Genomic DNA, 15,454 nt, shown 5'->3' with positions numbered 1-15,454 from the left:
CCAGCAAACTGAATAAAAAAGACCTGTTCCAAGAAAAACAAGGATAAAGATACTACACTGAGAAAGAGATAAAAGGGCAACTAACAAGGGACTGAGAATAATAATCATTACAGCAATATTACAAGTCAGAAGACAGTGAAGTATTCACTTAAAAATCTGAGTGAAAAATAAATTCTGGGTGAAAATCAACTTTATAACCAGCCAAATTATCGATCAAGGGACTAAAAAGAGTAAGTAAAGCTGGGCAACAGTGGCACACTCCTGTAGTCCCAGCTATTCCAGAGGCTGAGGCAGGAGGATCACTTGAGCCTAGTTCAGGGCTGTAGTGTACTATGATCATGACTGTGAATAGCCACTACACTCCACCCTGGGCAACACAGAGAGACCCTATCTCTAAAATGTATTTTTAAAAAAAGAGAGAGTGTGTGTGTGAGTGAAAATTAGAACATTTTCAGCCATATAGTCTTTAAAGATTTATCCCCCAAGCACACTTTATTTGAGCTTAATAAAGCTAAACAGAGGGAGTAAACCAAATAAAAGGCAGGCATGGAATGCAAGGTATGTCACATAGAAGAGAAGAGAAAGGAATTCCCAGGATGATGGTAAAGGAAAGCCCCAACAACTTCCATGCAGCAGGCCTAGAGAACCAGTCCAAATTAGAGCAGAACTCCAGAAGAGCTCCAGGAGGGTATCTCTAAGAAAAATAAATGGCACTGATAAATTATATAACAGATTGACATTGTGGAAAAGTGCACTGGGAGACATTTTGTGGAACAACTGAAGATAGATGAAGATTTTAACATTCAAAGAAAACTAGGCAAACTTTGTTTTTTAATGAGGCAATTTTTAAACATAGTTGTATAAGAAAAAAATTTAAATCTAGAAATAACAGCTAACAAGTGTTTGACACTATTCTAAATTCTTTTTTTTTTTGAGACAGAGTCTCGCTCTGTCACCCAGACTGGAGTGCAGTGGCATGATGTTGGCTCCAGACTGGAGTGCAGTGGCGTGATGCTGGCTCACTGCAACCTCTGCTTCCCGGGTTCAAGGAATTCTCCTGCCTCAGTCTCCCGGGTAGCTGGGATTACAGGCGTGTGCCACCACACCCGGCTAATTTTTTGTATTTTTGGTAGAGACGGGGTTTCACCATGTAAGCCAGGATGATCTCGATCTCCTGACCTCATGATTTGCCCGCCTTGGCCTCCCAAAGTGCTGGGATTACAGGTGTGAGCCACCATACCTGACCTCTAAATTCTTTATAAGCATTAACTAACCCTCACCACTACTTTGTGGTACCATATTCTATGTGGTTCTTCATATGTAAACAATTTTTATATACTCACAAATGAAAACAGTTTAAAATGTTTTATATAACTATATTGAAAGAATGAGGAGAGGAGCAATGAATTTCTTTCTCATCTAACAGTTTATAGAGAAAGTTTTCTCTATAACATTATGTTTCATCTAACATGTTATAGAGAATATATTTATAGAGAAAGCTTACCCCCTTACTCCTCTCCTCATTCATTCTCATCTAACATTATAAAAAAAAATATAAAATTGATGAATCTAAATGCAGTGCGATTTTATTTAGAGATATAAAGAATTAGCTAACAGTTAAAAGTTATTGCCGCTAGGAGTGGGAAGGGGTGGAGGAAACAGACAAGAAACTACATTGTTTTGGTAAAAAGCCTTTTAATTTCAAAATTATCTGATGTTTTAAACTCTTAGCAAGTAGCTTGCCATTAAATATTCCAAATTTACTTTTTAAAAGACAGAAAATGATAAAAGCAGTGAAGACAAACCCTTGGTAACATCAACATCCATGGCAGTGCTTCAAAAGGATATTCTCTGAAATACTAGTTCTAAAGAACATTAATAGTTGGTATGTGAAAAAACTGTTTCAATAACCAATTAATATCCTCAGAGATCTGAGAAAATATTGCATCCATGAAATAATGACCTCTGAGAAATAGAATTATAGCCAAAGTAAAAATTTCAAGAGAAGAAAAACCAACGATAGGTAATAAGAGAAAACAGATTAAGACAACCAGAGGCTCAATCTAAGACATCCAATGTATGAAAACAGAAAAAAGGTGGGGAAAAATTATCAAAGAAAAAGTAGAAGAAAAAACATCCCAGTAACCAGGTAAACCGTGGGGCTTTTCACAAAAGGACTTCTTGGAGATTTTAATATGTTAAGAAATACTTTATAGTTTTCTCTGACATGAGACAACAGAAACTCCACACTCCCTTTCCTTAAAACAGCTCAAGAAACAATTGTCTAAAACAGTGGTTCTCAACTCAAGTCCATAAACCAGTACTGACCTACAGCAAAGTAAGAAAAGCAAGAACAATGTATTCAGTATTTAAGTTAGTTGACTTAAAAGACCCTCTTCTTTTTGAGACGGAGTCTCGCTCTGCCGCCCAGGCTAGAGTGCAGTGGCCGGATCTCAGCTCACTGCAAGCTCCGCCTCCCAGGTTCACGCCATTCTCCTGCCTCAGCCTCCCGAGTAGCTGGGACTACAGGCGCCCGCCACCTCACCCGGCTAGTTTTTTGTATTTTTTAGTAGAGACGGGATTTCACCGTGTTAGCCAGGATGGTCTCGATCTCCTGACCTCGTGATCCGCTCATCTCGGCCTCCCAAAGTGCTGGGATTACAGGTTAAAACATTCTTACTTTCTAAAATGAAATGTTGGCAATCTTGTCAGTACACTATCTCCACCCCACCAAAGAGTTAATGGTTCATGAAAGGTAAGTACAGGAATCTCTGGAAAACTCTTATTTGAATGATGGACAAACAACTCCAGAGGGGCTAAGCACAGTGGCTGTTGCCTATAATCCCAGCACTTTGGGACGCTGAAGTGGGAGGACTGCTTGAGGCCAGAAGTTTGAGAACTAGTCTGCGTAACATGCAAGATCTTGTATTGCCAAGTTTTAAAAATGTTTTAAATACAAAATTAAAAATGCTTTTTTATAAAAGAATCCCAAGGAAAAGAAGTCACCAGAGAAATATAAAGATAACCCAGAGAGTAAAATATTACCAAAAAAATGAGAAAATACAACTAAGTAGTAGTATACCAGATGTACCAGACAGGTTAAGTAAAATGAGTAATAAAAACTGTTTATTGAATATAACAATTCAAATGTCACATATGAGCACTGACTTCAAATGCCAGACTGCATGGGGTTTAGAAGTGAGGACTAACAGGCTGAGTTTAGCTTATTTTAAAAGTTCAGTTCCTCAAAAAGGTCAAAAAAGTTTTAGGGGCAAAAAAAGTTTGAACATTCATACAAGCTACTGGTTACAAAAATGGAGAAGTTGTTAAAACTAGGAAAAATAACGTAACCAAGAATATTCACATTCCAACAATCCTACTCTCTTACTTTCATAAACTGATGATTAAACCTGAATCTTCTGTGTAAAAGATATATTAAAAGTACAATCAGTCAGGCGCGGTGGCTCATGCCTCTAAGCCCAGCACTTTGGGAGGCCAAGGCAGGCAGATCACCTTAGGTCAGGAGTTCGAGACCTGCCTGGCCAGCATAGAGAAATCCCCATCTCTACTAAAAATACAAAAATTGGCCAGCCACGGTGGCTCATGCATGTAATCCCAACACTTTGGGAGGCCAAGGCGGGCAGATCACCTGAGGTCAGGAGTTCAAGACCCACCTGGCCAGCATGGAGAAACCCCCATCTCTACTAAAAATACAAAAATTGGCCAGGTATGGTGGCTCACACCTATAATCCCAGCACTTTGGGAGGCCAAGGTGGGAGGATCACGAGGTCAGGAGATAGAGACCATTCTGGCTAACACAGTGAAACCGTCTCTACTAAAAACACAAAAAATTAGCCAGGTGTGGTGGCAGGCGACTGTAGTCCCAGCTACTCGGGAGGCTGAGGCAAGCGAATGGCATGAACCCGGGAGGCAGAGCTTGCAGTGAGCCAAGATGGTGCCATCACACTCCAGCCTGGCGGACAGAGCAAAACTCCATCTCAAAAAAAAAAAAAAAAAAAATTAGGCAGGCGTGGTGGTGCACACCTGTGATCCCAGCTACTCTGGAGGCTAAGGCAGGAGAATCGCTTGAACCTGGGAGGCGCAGGTTGCAGTAAGCCAAGATCGCGCCACTGCACTCCAGCCTGGGTGACACAGTGAGACTCCATCTTTAAAAAGAAAAAAAAAAAAAGTACAATCAAGCTATTAATACTTTGGAGGCTAAGACAGGAATATCGCTTGAGGCTAGGAGTTCAGGACCAGCATGGGCAATATAACAAGACCCCCCCCCCCACACACACACACACAATCTCTAAAACAATGAAAAAATTAAGCCAGGCATAGTGGTGAGAGCGTGTACTCCCAACTACTTGGGAGGCTGAAGTGTGACAATAGCCTGGGCCCAGGAGTACAAAAGCTACAGTGATACAGTGAACTATGAGAGCTGTGATTGCACCACTGCACTCGAGAGGCTCCATCTCTCTCTTTTTTTTTCTTAAGGCAATATCAATTTCTAGAAATTTACAGTCTAATAACTCCATGTAAACAAGTGGAACATGCATTTTGAATTACAATTGAAAATAAACATTTTGCTCATCACTGGAACTCTAAAACTTTTCAAGGTATGGCATAAAGTAGGGACTTAAAAATCTCTCTTGAATAAACTAATCAAAGTGTGTATTTATCAATACACATACTAGTAAGTAAATCCTCCATTTATCAAGCAAATATCACTATCCTATAAAAGCACATATTCTATTACAGAGCCCCAAATTTATTTATGTATTTATCTAGAATTAAAAAGCCAAAAAAGCTCTTACAAATTGTACTTAATTTCACCTCATTTGAAAATTGCAACTAAAAGTAGAGGCAAATTCTCCTCCCCAACCTCAAGTTCAGCCTGAGCCCCCAAGAATTAAAAATAGCTTAACCACCTAACAGGTCAGACAATGAACACAGGTGTTCACAATTTCAGTGAGTGTGGCTTTAGTACTCTTCATGAAATTACAGAAAATATTTTTTAAATATCCTAAAAAATATGATAAAATGTCAGTTTTATAGAACACCTTTGTATGTTTGTGTTTCTACCAAAAGCATGTATTTCTGTGATCACAAAAATACTTTATAAACTATAAAAAATACAGATCTTAAGTTTTTTTAAAAAATTGTAAATGAGGTCAGGCATGGTGGCTCATGCCTGTAATCCCAGCACTCCACACTGGTAGGCCAAGGCAGGCAGATCGTTTGAGGTCAGGAGTTCCATACCAGCCTGGCCAATGTGGTGAAACCCCATCTCTACTAAAAAACACAAAAATTAGCCAGGCACATTGGTACACAGCTGTAATCCCAGCTACTTGCGTGGCTGAGACATGCTTGAACCCAGGAGGCAGAGGTTGCAGTGAGCTGAGATCGCACCACTGCATTCCCGCCTGGGCAAGAAAGTGAGATTCCATTTCAAAAAAAAAACTGTAAATGACACTGTCAAATATATCAAGTATTTTCAAAATGGCAAATACCAAACATTTAGAAACAGTAATAGATTTCAAAAATATATGTGATTTCTTTTAAAGCCAGTATGACAATCGGTAAAATCTTTACATCACAATATCCAAAGCCATCTAAATTATTTGTGCAAAAGGAATCCTTGATATTATCTCACATATACAATGAATAACAAAGAAAGGTTAACTACAGACTTAAAACACCAAAACCAACAAGGCCGGCCGGGCGCGGTGACTCAAGCCTGTAATCCCAGCACTTTGGGAGGCCGAGATGGGCGGATCACGAGGTCAGGAGATCGAGACCATCCTGGCTAACACAGTGAAACCACGTCTCTACTAAAAAATACAAAAAAATTAGCTGGGCGAGGTGGCAGGCGCCTGTAGTCCCAGCTGCTCGGGAGGCTGAGGCAGGAGAATGGCGTGAACCTGGGAGGCGGAGCTTGCAGTGAGCCCAGATCTCGCCACTGCACTCTAGCCTGGGCGACAGACTGAGACTCCATCTCAAAAAAAAAAAAAAACCAACAAGGCCAATAATACACATAAAAAACACAGAAAAATGTGAATTAAGTACAAGTATATACATTCATGTTCAAGTCCAGAATTTATAAAGTTGATTACATTACACAAAATGAGCCTCCACTAACAATTCAGGCAAGGATGAACTGGAAAGTTCAGCGTTTTCATTATAATCCTGCAGACTCTGGTCCTAAGACCAAGGAGAAAGAAATAATAGCACTGAGGGGCTCTTGCTGCAAGCCACTAACTGTACCCTAGAGTTTTAAAAGTTCCAACTACTACAAAGGAAAGTATGAGCTGGATCTTTGTTAGGTAGTAGAGTACATGGATCACAAGAGCTTGAAAATATCTTCATCTTACTATACCGTTTAACTTTCTCAAAAGCATTCATATCTAATTTTCTCCTCCCAATAATGCCATAAAATAGGAAGGAAAGACTACTGTTTAACAAATGAAAAATGTGGAACTCAGAAGTAAAATTACTTCCTTAAAGTTGTAAAGAAAGATAGGTAATGCTTGGCTCTACTATGGTAAACCCCAGTTAAGTGATACTACTTCTGAGACAAAGTTATTCTAGATATTTGTCACTTTTGGGTCCCAATTACAAACCAAGGTCACATACTGTGGGGAAGGCCAAGAATATTTTCAGACTTAGCAAATGGTGAAATCAGGCCATTCACTGCCATTATCCAGCCTCTTGTCCACAGTATATTTTGCCATTAAGGCCTTTTTATAGGTCTAACTGAAGTCATCTACCAGTGATGAAATGATGCATTTCCACAGATGGTTCAACTTGGTTGTTAAGTGTCCTCAGATACTAATACAAGTTGAGCGTCCCTATTCTAAAAGTCCAAAATCTGAAATGCTTCAAAATCTGAAACTTTCTAAGCATCGACCCCATGTGAAAAATTCCACATCTGACCTCATGACGGGTTGTAGTCAAACACAAGTGGCACAACACAGTTTATTCAGTGTCCCCAAGGAAAAAATAAGCTTTAGACTAAGCATACAATGTGTATATGAAACATAAATTAATTTTCTGTTTAAACTTGGGTCTCATCCCCAAGACATCTCATTTGTATATGCAAATTTCCAAAATCTGAAAAAGTCTAAAATCCAAAACCCTTCTGGTCCCAAGCATTTCAAATAGGGATATTCAACCTATAGCTGTCTGCCCAATTTTGACACAAGGAAAAGTTCAAAGACAGCTGACTGCAGTATACATTTTCAAAGCTCTGTATTTGAGTCTCATATAGACAAATACAAAAGGACTTTATAAATAGTTCTTCAAACACCAACAGAACTGGGAAACTAACATAATTACTAGGCTGATAATGCTACAAGTCAAATACAACATATTTGTTTTCTTCTCCCATAGGAATATGTCTTTGCATCTCAAGATTCACCTGGGGCTGTCTATCGATTATTCACAAACCAAGATCTTTCCCACCCAAGGCATTCATACATATTATACCTACTACCAAAATTGCCCTTCTTCCTCATCTTTTTTTTGAGACAGAGTCTCACTCTGTCACCCAGGCTAGAGTGCAGTGGTGCAATCTTGGCTCACTGCAGCCTCCGCCTCCTGGGTTCAAGTGAACCTCAGCCTCCTGAGTAGCTGGGATTACAGACACGCGCCACCACACCTGGCTAATTTTTTTGTATTTTTAGTAGAGACAGGGTTTCACCATGTTGGCCCAGCTGGTCTCAAACTCCTGGCCTCAAGCGATCTGCCCACCTCAGCCTCTCAAAGTGCTAGGATTACAGGTGTAAGCCAATGAGCCCAGCCCCCTCCTTCATTATTTACATAGCTGATCCTTCCTTCTAAGCATAGTCATGTGCTACACAGTATCGTTTTGGTCAAACACAGATTACATATGCAACAGTGGTCCCATAAGATTATAATGAAGCTGAAAAATTTCTATTACTCAGTGACTTTGTAACCACTGTAATGCAATGCTTTACAATGTGTTTGCAGTGACGTTGGTATAAAACAAACCTACTGCACTGCCAGTAGCATAAAGTCTTGTGCATATACTCATTAGGTACAATACACAATATTAATAACAAACGACTATGTTACCGGTTTATGTATATGCTATTTAGTTGTCCCTTGGTATCCACAAGGCACTGGTCAGAGAACCTCCTGAGGATACCAAAATCCACAGATACTCAAGTTTTGCAGTATGACCCATAGAACCTATGGACGCTAAAAGTTGGCCCTGGCTAGGCCCAGTGACTCATGCCTGTAATCCCAGCACCTAAGGAGGCCAAGGCAGGAGGATTGTTTGAGGCCAGGAGTCCAAGACTAGCATAGGCAACATACCAAGACCCCGTTGCTACAGAGTATTTTAAAAATTAGCCAGGTGTGGTGGCAGGCACCTGTAGTCCTAGCTACGCAGGAGGCTGAGGTGAAAGGATCACTTGAGCCTGGGAGTGTGAGGGTACAGTGAGCTATGATCATGCCACTGCATTCCAGGCTGGGCAAGAGAGAGACCCTGTCTCTTTTAATGAAGAAAAAAACAAAAAGGCCAGGTGTGGTGGCTCACCCCTATAATCCCAGCACTTTGGGAGGCCAAGGCAGGCAGATCACGAGGTCAGGAGATCAAGACCATCCTGGTCAACATGGTGAAACCCCGTCTCTACTAAAAAATACAAAAAAATTAGCCAGGCATGGTGTCAGGCACCTGTAGTCCCAATTACTCAGGAGACTGAGGCAGGACAATGGCACGAACCCGGGAGGCAGAGCTTGCAGTGATCTGAGATGGCACCACTGCCTGGACTCCATCTCAAAAAAAAAAAAAAAAAGGAAAAAAAGAAAAAAGAAAGGTAATGTCATTAGGATCCATAACTATATTATAACGACAATGCTTTGAAATTTTAAAAGTATTTTTAGTACTAGATAAGTGCTTCACAAACTACCCTTCTATCTCCCTGATTATGGGAGAATTCTTTAACTGCTATCAAAAAATCCTCAGAAATGAGAATCAATAGAGGGGTTCAAGTACCAATAAGAACTTTAAATTAAATGAAGACAGGAGAAAGTGATGCTTTATCTTATCAAGGAAAATGGTTTACTTTGTTTCTATATGTTCAAGTATTTATTTTAATACTTACATTTTTAGAGACAGGGCCTTGCTTTGTCACCCAGGCTGGAGTGCAGTGGCACATCATAGCTCTCATAGTTCACTGCAGTCTCAAACTCCTGGGCTCAAGCAATCCTCCTACCCAATCCTCCTGCCTCAGCCTCCTGAGTAACTGGGACTACCATGCCTGGCTCAGGAATAATTTAACAGAAGAAATTCAAGAATTGTACGATGAAAACTACATAATGTCAGAGAAAGAAATTAAATAAGATCTATGTAACTGGAAAGGCATCCCATGTTCATAGATGTTAATAATATTAAAATGACAAGTCTTCCCAAATCAATCTATAGATTCAATACAATACCTACCAAAATCCCAGCTGCGTTTTTTGCACAGACTCACAGATTAATCCTAAAATTTACATGGAAAAGTGAAAGGAACCCAGAATAGCCAAATTGTTTTTAAAAAAGAAAAAACTTGAGGACTCACACGTCCCAATTTCAAAACTTACTATGAAGTAATGGTAATTAAAACGTTATGGTACAGTCCTAAGTACAAACACATAAATCAGTGGAATAAAACTGTGATCCAGGAACAAACTTTAACATGTATGGTTAATTTATTTTTGACAAGATTGTCAAACACAAGTCAATGATGAAAGAATTAGTTTTTTTAACAAATGGTACTAGAAAACTGGTATCCACATGCAAAACACTGAAGTCGGACCCCTACCTCACACCATATATAAAAAAATTAACTCAAAATAGATGACAGACCTAAATGTAAAAGCGAAAACTATAAAGCTCTTTAGATATGGCATCAAAAGCATAAGCCAAAGAAAAAAAAAGGAATAAACTGAACTTTAGCAAAATTAAAAACATTTGTGCTTAAAAGGACACCATCAAGAAAGTGAAAAGACAATCCACAGGATGGGAAAAAAAAAAGTCTGCAAATCATATCTGAAAAAAGACTTGTATCCAAAATATATGAAAAACTCTTACAACTCAAGAATAAAAAAGACAGCCCCATTTTTTAAATGAGTAAAAGACTTAAATAGACAGTTCTCCAAAGGTATACAAATGGCCAACAAGCACATGGAAAGATCCTCAATATAATTAGCCATAAGTGAAATGCAAATCAAAACCACAATGAAATACCAATTCAAACCCTAGAATGGTTATAATCAAAAGACAGACTATAACAAGTATCAGTGAGGATGTGGATAAACTGGTGAGATAATCACTCACCAGACAATCACTTGTGAGATTGCAGAATGGTGCAGTCTTTTTGAAAAACAGGGCCGGGCGCGGTGGCTCAAGCCTGTAATCCCAGCACTTTGGGAGGCCGAGATGGGCGGATCACGAGGTCAGGAGATCGAGACCATCCTGGCTAACACAGTGAAACTCCGTCTCTACTAAAAATACAAAAACTAGCCGGGCGAGGTGGCAGGCGCCTGTAGTCCCAGCTACTCGGGAGGCTGCGGCGGGAGAATGGCGCAAACCCGGGAGGCGGAGTTTGCAGTGAGCTGAGATCCGGCCACTGCACTCCAGTCCGGGCGACAGAGCGAGACTCCGCCTCGAAAAAAAAAAAAAAAGAAAAACAGTTTGGCAGTTCCTCAAAACATTAATCCGAGTTATCATGTGACCCAGCAATTTCACTCCTAGATATGTGTACCCAAGAGAAACGAAAACATGTTCACCCAAACCTTATACATGAATGATCACTGAAGCATTACTTATAAAAGTCAAAATGTGGGAACAACCCAAATGTCCATCAACTGATGAGAGACAAACAAAAAAGGTATATTCATAGAACGAAATATCATTTGGCCCTAAAAATATATGAAGTGACTATAAATGCTACAACATGGCTGTACCTTGAAAACATTAACGATATAGTTTGGATTTTGTGTTCCTGCCCAATCTCCTGTCAAACTGTAATCCCCAATTGGAGGAAGGCCCTGGTGGGAAATGACTGGATCATGCAGGCAGATTTTCCCCCCTGCTGTTCTCATGATACTGAGTTCTCTGGTTGTTTAAAAGTGTGTGGCACCGCCCCCATCTAATCCTCCTGCTCTGGCCACTTCAAGAGGGCCACTCCGAGGGGAAGTTTCCTGAGGCCTCCCCGGTCATGCTTCCTGTATAGCCTGTGGAACCGTAAGCCAGTCAAAATTATTTTCTTTATAAATTACCCAGTCTCAGGTATTTCTTCATAGCAGTGCAAGAATGGACTAACACAGTTATGCTAAGTGAAGGAAGCCAGACATAAAAGGCCACATATTGTACATTTATATGAAATGTCCAGAACAGACAAATCTATACACACAGAAAGTAGATTAGTGGTTGCCAGAAGATAGGGGAGGGGTGAAGGGGAGTGACTGCTAATGGATTAAGATTTTCTTTTTGGGGTGATGAAAATGTTCTGAAATTAGGTAGTGGTGATGGTTGCACATGTGAGTATACTAAAAAAACCACTCAACTGTACACTTTCAAAGGTTGCATGTCAATTATGTACATATAACTATAGTATATAAATTATATCTCAATAAAACTTATTTAAAAACTGTACAGTTAAGATTTGTGCATTTCAATATACACTTTACCTAAAAATAAAACTTTAAAAAATAATAAAAACAATGGGCTGGGCTCAGTGGCTCAATCCCAACACTTTGGGAGGCCACAGCAGGAGGATTGCTTGAGGCCAGAAGTTCATGACCCGCCTGGGCAACACGGTAAGATCCCGTCTCTACAAAAAAAATTAAAAATTTAAAAATTAGCCAGGTGTGGTGGTATGCACCTGTAGTCCTAACTACTTGGCAGGCTAAGGCAGGAGGATCACTTCGGCCCAGGAGTTTGAGGCTGCAGTGAGTTATGATAGCACCACTTCACTCCAGCCTGGGTGACAGAGGAAGACCCTGTCTCTTTTTACAAAAAAAAAAAAAAAAAAAAAAGAATGGATACATAAAAGTTCATTATTCTATTCTGCTCACTTTGTATTATGTTTGAAATATTCCTTAAGTTTTTTTTTACCTAAGTGTAAAAACAAAGTAATTTTTTTAAACAAAACATTCCTAATATCCATCTTTTGTTGTTTTTTGACACAGGAATCAGAATCTTGTATTTTAAAAAGACTAGAGAGGTCACTATCTTTCATTATTCTATTGCAATGTTATACGAAAACAGAAATACGACAGAAGACATGGTATGTGGTAAAAATGAATACTTCATCTTAAATGTACAAAAAGAATCTGAACTTTCTCAGTTCTACGGCAGTTCCTCATCCTTGGATTCCTGTGGTTTCCATGGTTAATGAAGGTAACAATTTCTCACTACATGGATGCAATAACCGCTAATACTGTGCTGTCCATTACAATAGCACTGCTACATATGGCCATTTAAATTTTAGTTTTAATGAATTAAATTATAAATTCAGTTCTTAGTCTCACTAGTTAACATTTCTAGTGTTCAATACCCACATGTGGCTACTGGCTACTGTACTGGATACGGCAGATATAGAACACTGCCATCACTGGAGAAATTTCTACTAGATAGCACTCTAATACCTAAGAAATATCCACAGGGAAACTTTTACATTCCAATTTAGGATTGTTATACTGGATTTCACAGCAATAAACAAATTTTCCTGAAGAACAGGGAAAACAAAGTACAAACATATTAGCCATCAAAGATCGTTCATGAAAGTGTAGACTAACTAAAACAGCAGTTAAGTTTTACTTTCAGAACCATCAAGCTACAGATGTTCGTCACGGCAACTCCTCAGTTTCCTCAAGACAGATGTAAAGATTATGCTGAAAAATGATTAAAGCAAATTATCCTTAAAAGATCCCACAAAAAGGAATATTTATAATCCATGAAACCAAAGAGTTAATGACCTACAGTAAAATACACAGAATAAAATGTCTTTCCTAACAGAGCTTTGAGGAAACGGGGATAATTTAAAGAACTATTAAATATAATTGTGTCATCTAGAAAAAAGGCTTAACAAGATGATTTCTGTACAACTAGTTCTAAAACTGTGTGTGCATTTCATCCTGATAGTCACACATTTCCGTTAATACCCACTAACATTATAAATGTAGTATCAGGAAGCAGGTGCATTCTTAATTCAAATACTTGGAACAGTTTTAGCACTTTAAAAAACTGCAGGTGAACTAATTTTAAAATGTGAATTCAAATACATTTTTATATTTAGGAATCTGAAAAAATAACCGTCATTTTGTATTCCCTCTCAAGTTATAACTAAACTATCGGGCACTTAAAGCCATCAGTCTAAACAACTCCCTTTAAAGCACTTTCAAACCTTAAAAAGGTTATTATGAATTTAATTACACTTTATCCACATCAACTACTTCTACATTCAACTATCTTTGAAATTTACTGACAAAAAAAAAAAAGGAATTCCCAAGAGAGAACGAAACCATGGAAATTGAAACCACCTTGTAGGCTAGGTATACAGCAGGGTCACATGGAATCGACCTGAAGGAGAAAGTAACTACTATTACCATCGGAGGTTCTGGAGTCAAATTAAATCAGGTACTATTTACATATTTCTAGCTCTGTACTGACCTCACATGGTGCTTTCCTATGTATTACAGGCCTAGCTAGGTTTTCACATTTAAGTTAGTGTTACATGGTCTCTATCTTTAACCAAAGTTAAATGTTTTAAAGAATAGAGTAACATTCCACAAGCCTTTTCCCATTGTTCACAAACCCTTGCTGTTCGTCAGATCACCCCGATAAATCCATCTGTTCCCTCTAATTGCTTCCAAAGAAAAATTCAAGCAACCAAGGACACCAGATTGTAAAACACCGTCAGAGTTAGAGTTCTGGCACTACCGAAATATGTTAACAAATCTTGGCAAATTAGTTAAAATTCCTTAAGCCGTAATTACCTCAGTTGTAAAAATGAATACAATACAAATCTACATCCTAGATGTAGATTGTATGAGTTAGGTTTAATTAAACACAAGAAAGGCCTCAGATTTTTGGTGAGTTCCAAATATAAGGTACCCAGCTCTCCCCCATCTCACTTTCCCTCCCATCTCTTCCCTTTAAGCTTTCAGGTTGTGCTTCCAACCTCCACTTCAGTGTGTTCCCCTTATCCTTACCAGCACCTACACTCGACCCCCTTTACTCCAATTCCATCACCCTCCGATTCCAAGCTGCTACTTCCCTTTGCGCACTGCTAAGGTCCCAGGCAGCCCTCCACTCTGCTCCCCACATTTCCCTCAGCCCCCATTTCCCAACGGCTCCTCCTCTCGGCTCCCCACTCCCTCGTCACCAGGTTCATCCTGCCCCTCCAATCGTCTCCCGCCCCCAGGTTCCTTCCTGCCCTCCAAACACAGCTTCCCCGTCTCAACGTTTCATCTTCCTCCAACAGAGTCCCCCAACGACCTACTCGCTCCTTTAGTCCCTATTTTCTCCAACACTCAACTGACTACTTCTCTTCATCCATTCTTTTCAATATACACATAAATGCAAAGGCACTCACATACAAGAGCCCCCACCCCCACCTTGGTCCTCCATCTTTCCCTTTTATACATGCTTCCTTTCTTCCTCCTTCTCCCCCACCCCCATCTCCTCCGGAAGAGTCTGTTCCCAGGCCAAGGTCTCTCACCTCATTCGGTCACTTCAGTGGTGCCAACCGCTTCATACAGGAAAAAACAACCAATCCGTCCCCGTGGGCGCTTCCCCTGCGAGTCCGAGCACTTACTGGGCACCTGCCCCACCGGGTACCCGGCACATATGCACGCACAAACCGAGGTCTTTGGAGACGAGGCTTGGGGGTAGAATGAGCGTTCTTACACCGGCCTCAAACACAGCCCACTTCAATACAGCCCCTCGCCATTTTGGTTTCCCGCGGACTGCCGGTGCATTCTGGGAGCGCGGAGCAACTCCGGTGCCGAATGGCAGCTCTCCAAAGCCGCGGGGGGGCAGGGACTGCGCGGCGAGCGCGGAGGAACACCGCGTCCTGCGTCCCCGGCTGGGGCTGAACAAAGAAGGACTCTTTAACGTTGCAGTGAGTCTCAGTCCTTCCGCCGCCGGGGCTAACACAATAATGAGCGCTGTGCTTCTGATCGTCGGCTGGCTGGGTCTGTTATACAGGAAAGGGTCGTGTGCGACCTTCGGTGTGCGTGCTTGTGACGGTGCTCTGTGCATCTTGCTGGGCCGATTTCTTTTCCCTGGAGAAAATCTTAACTGAAGCACGTTTCCTCTACCTTCATCCTGAGGCCTGCTGTTAGAATTTCCTTCAGCGGGGAGAAGACCCAAGATGTCGAGATTTAATTTTATTCAGCGATTCACTGTCCAGTCCCAAACTCCTTATCAGGAGCT

General features: G+C 40.3%; 1 protein-coding gene across 3 annotated transcripts in view; it reads right to left on the bottom strand.

Moving 5' to 3' along the window:
* Nucleotides 1-15,035, bottom strand: part of MTF2 (metal response element binding transcription factor 2) — a 61,860-nt gene extending 46,825 nt beyond the window's left edge. For 2 of the 3 annotated variants that reach the window (XM_030936757.1, XM_010385111.2), the window contains exon 1: nt 14,739-15,035. In XM_030936757.1, the coding sequence (XP_030792617.1) occupies nt 14,739-14,743 (5 nt within the window). In that variant the 5' untranslated portion in view covers nt 14,744-15,035. The remainder of the gene's footprint in view (nt 1-14,738) is intronic. The other variant, XM_030936756.1, reaches the window with a different exon arrangement.
* Nucleotides 15,036-15,454: the final 419 nt, after the last annotated feature.

Source organism: Rhinopithecus roxellana, chromosome 8 (assembly GCF_007565055.1).
Source record: "Rhinopithecus roxellana isolate Shanxi Qingling chromosome 8, ASM756505v1, whole genome shotgun sequence".
Taxonomy (NCBI): Eukaryota; Metazoa; Chordata; class Mammalia; order Primates; family Cercopithecidae; genus Rhinopithecus; species Rhinopithecus roxellana.
Note: the sequence above shows the minus strand (reverse complement) of the source record. Positions and strands in the feature narration are given on the sequence as shown.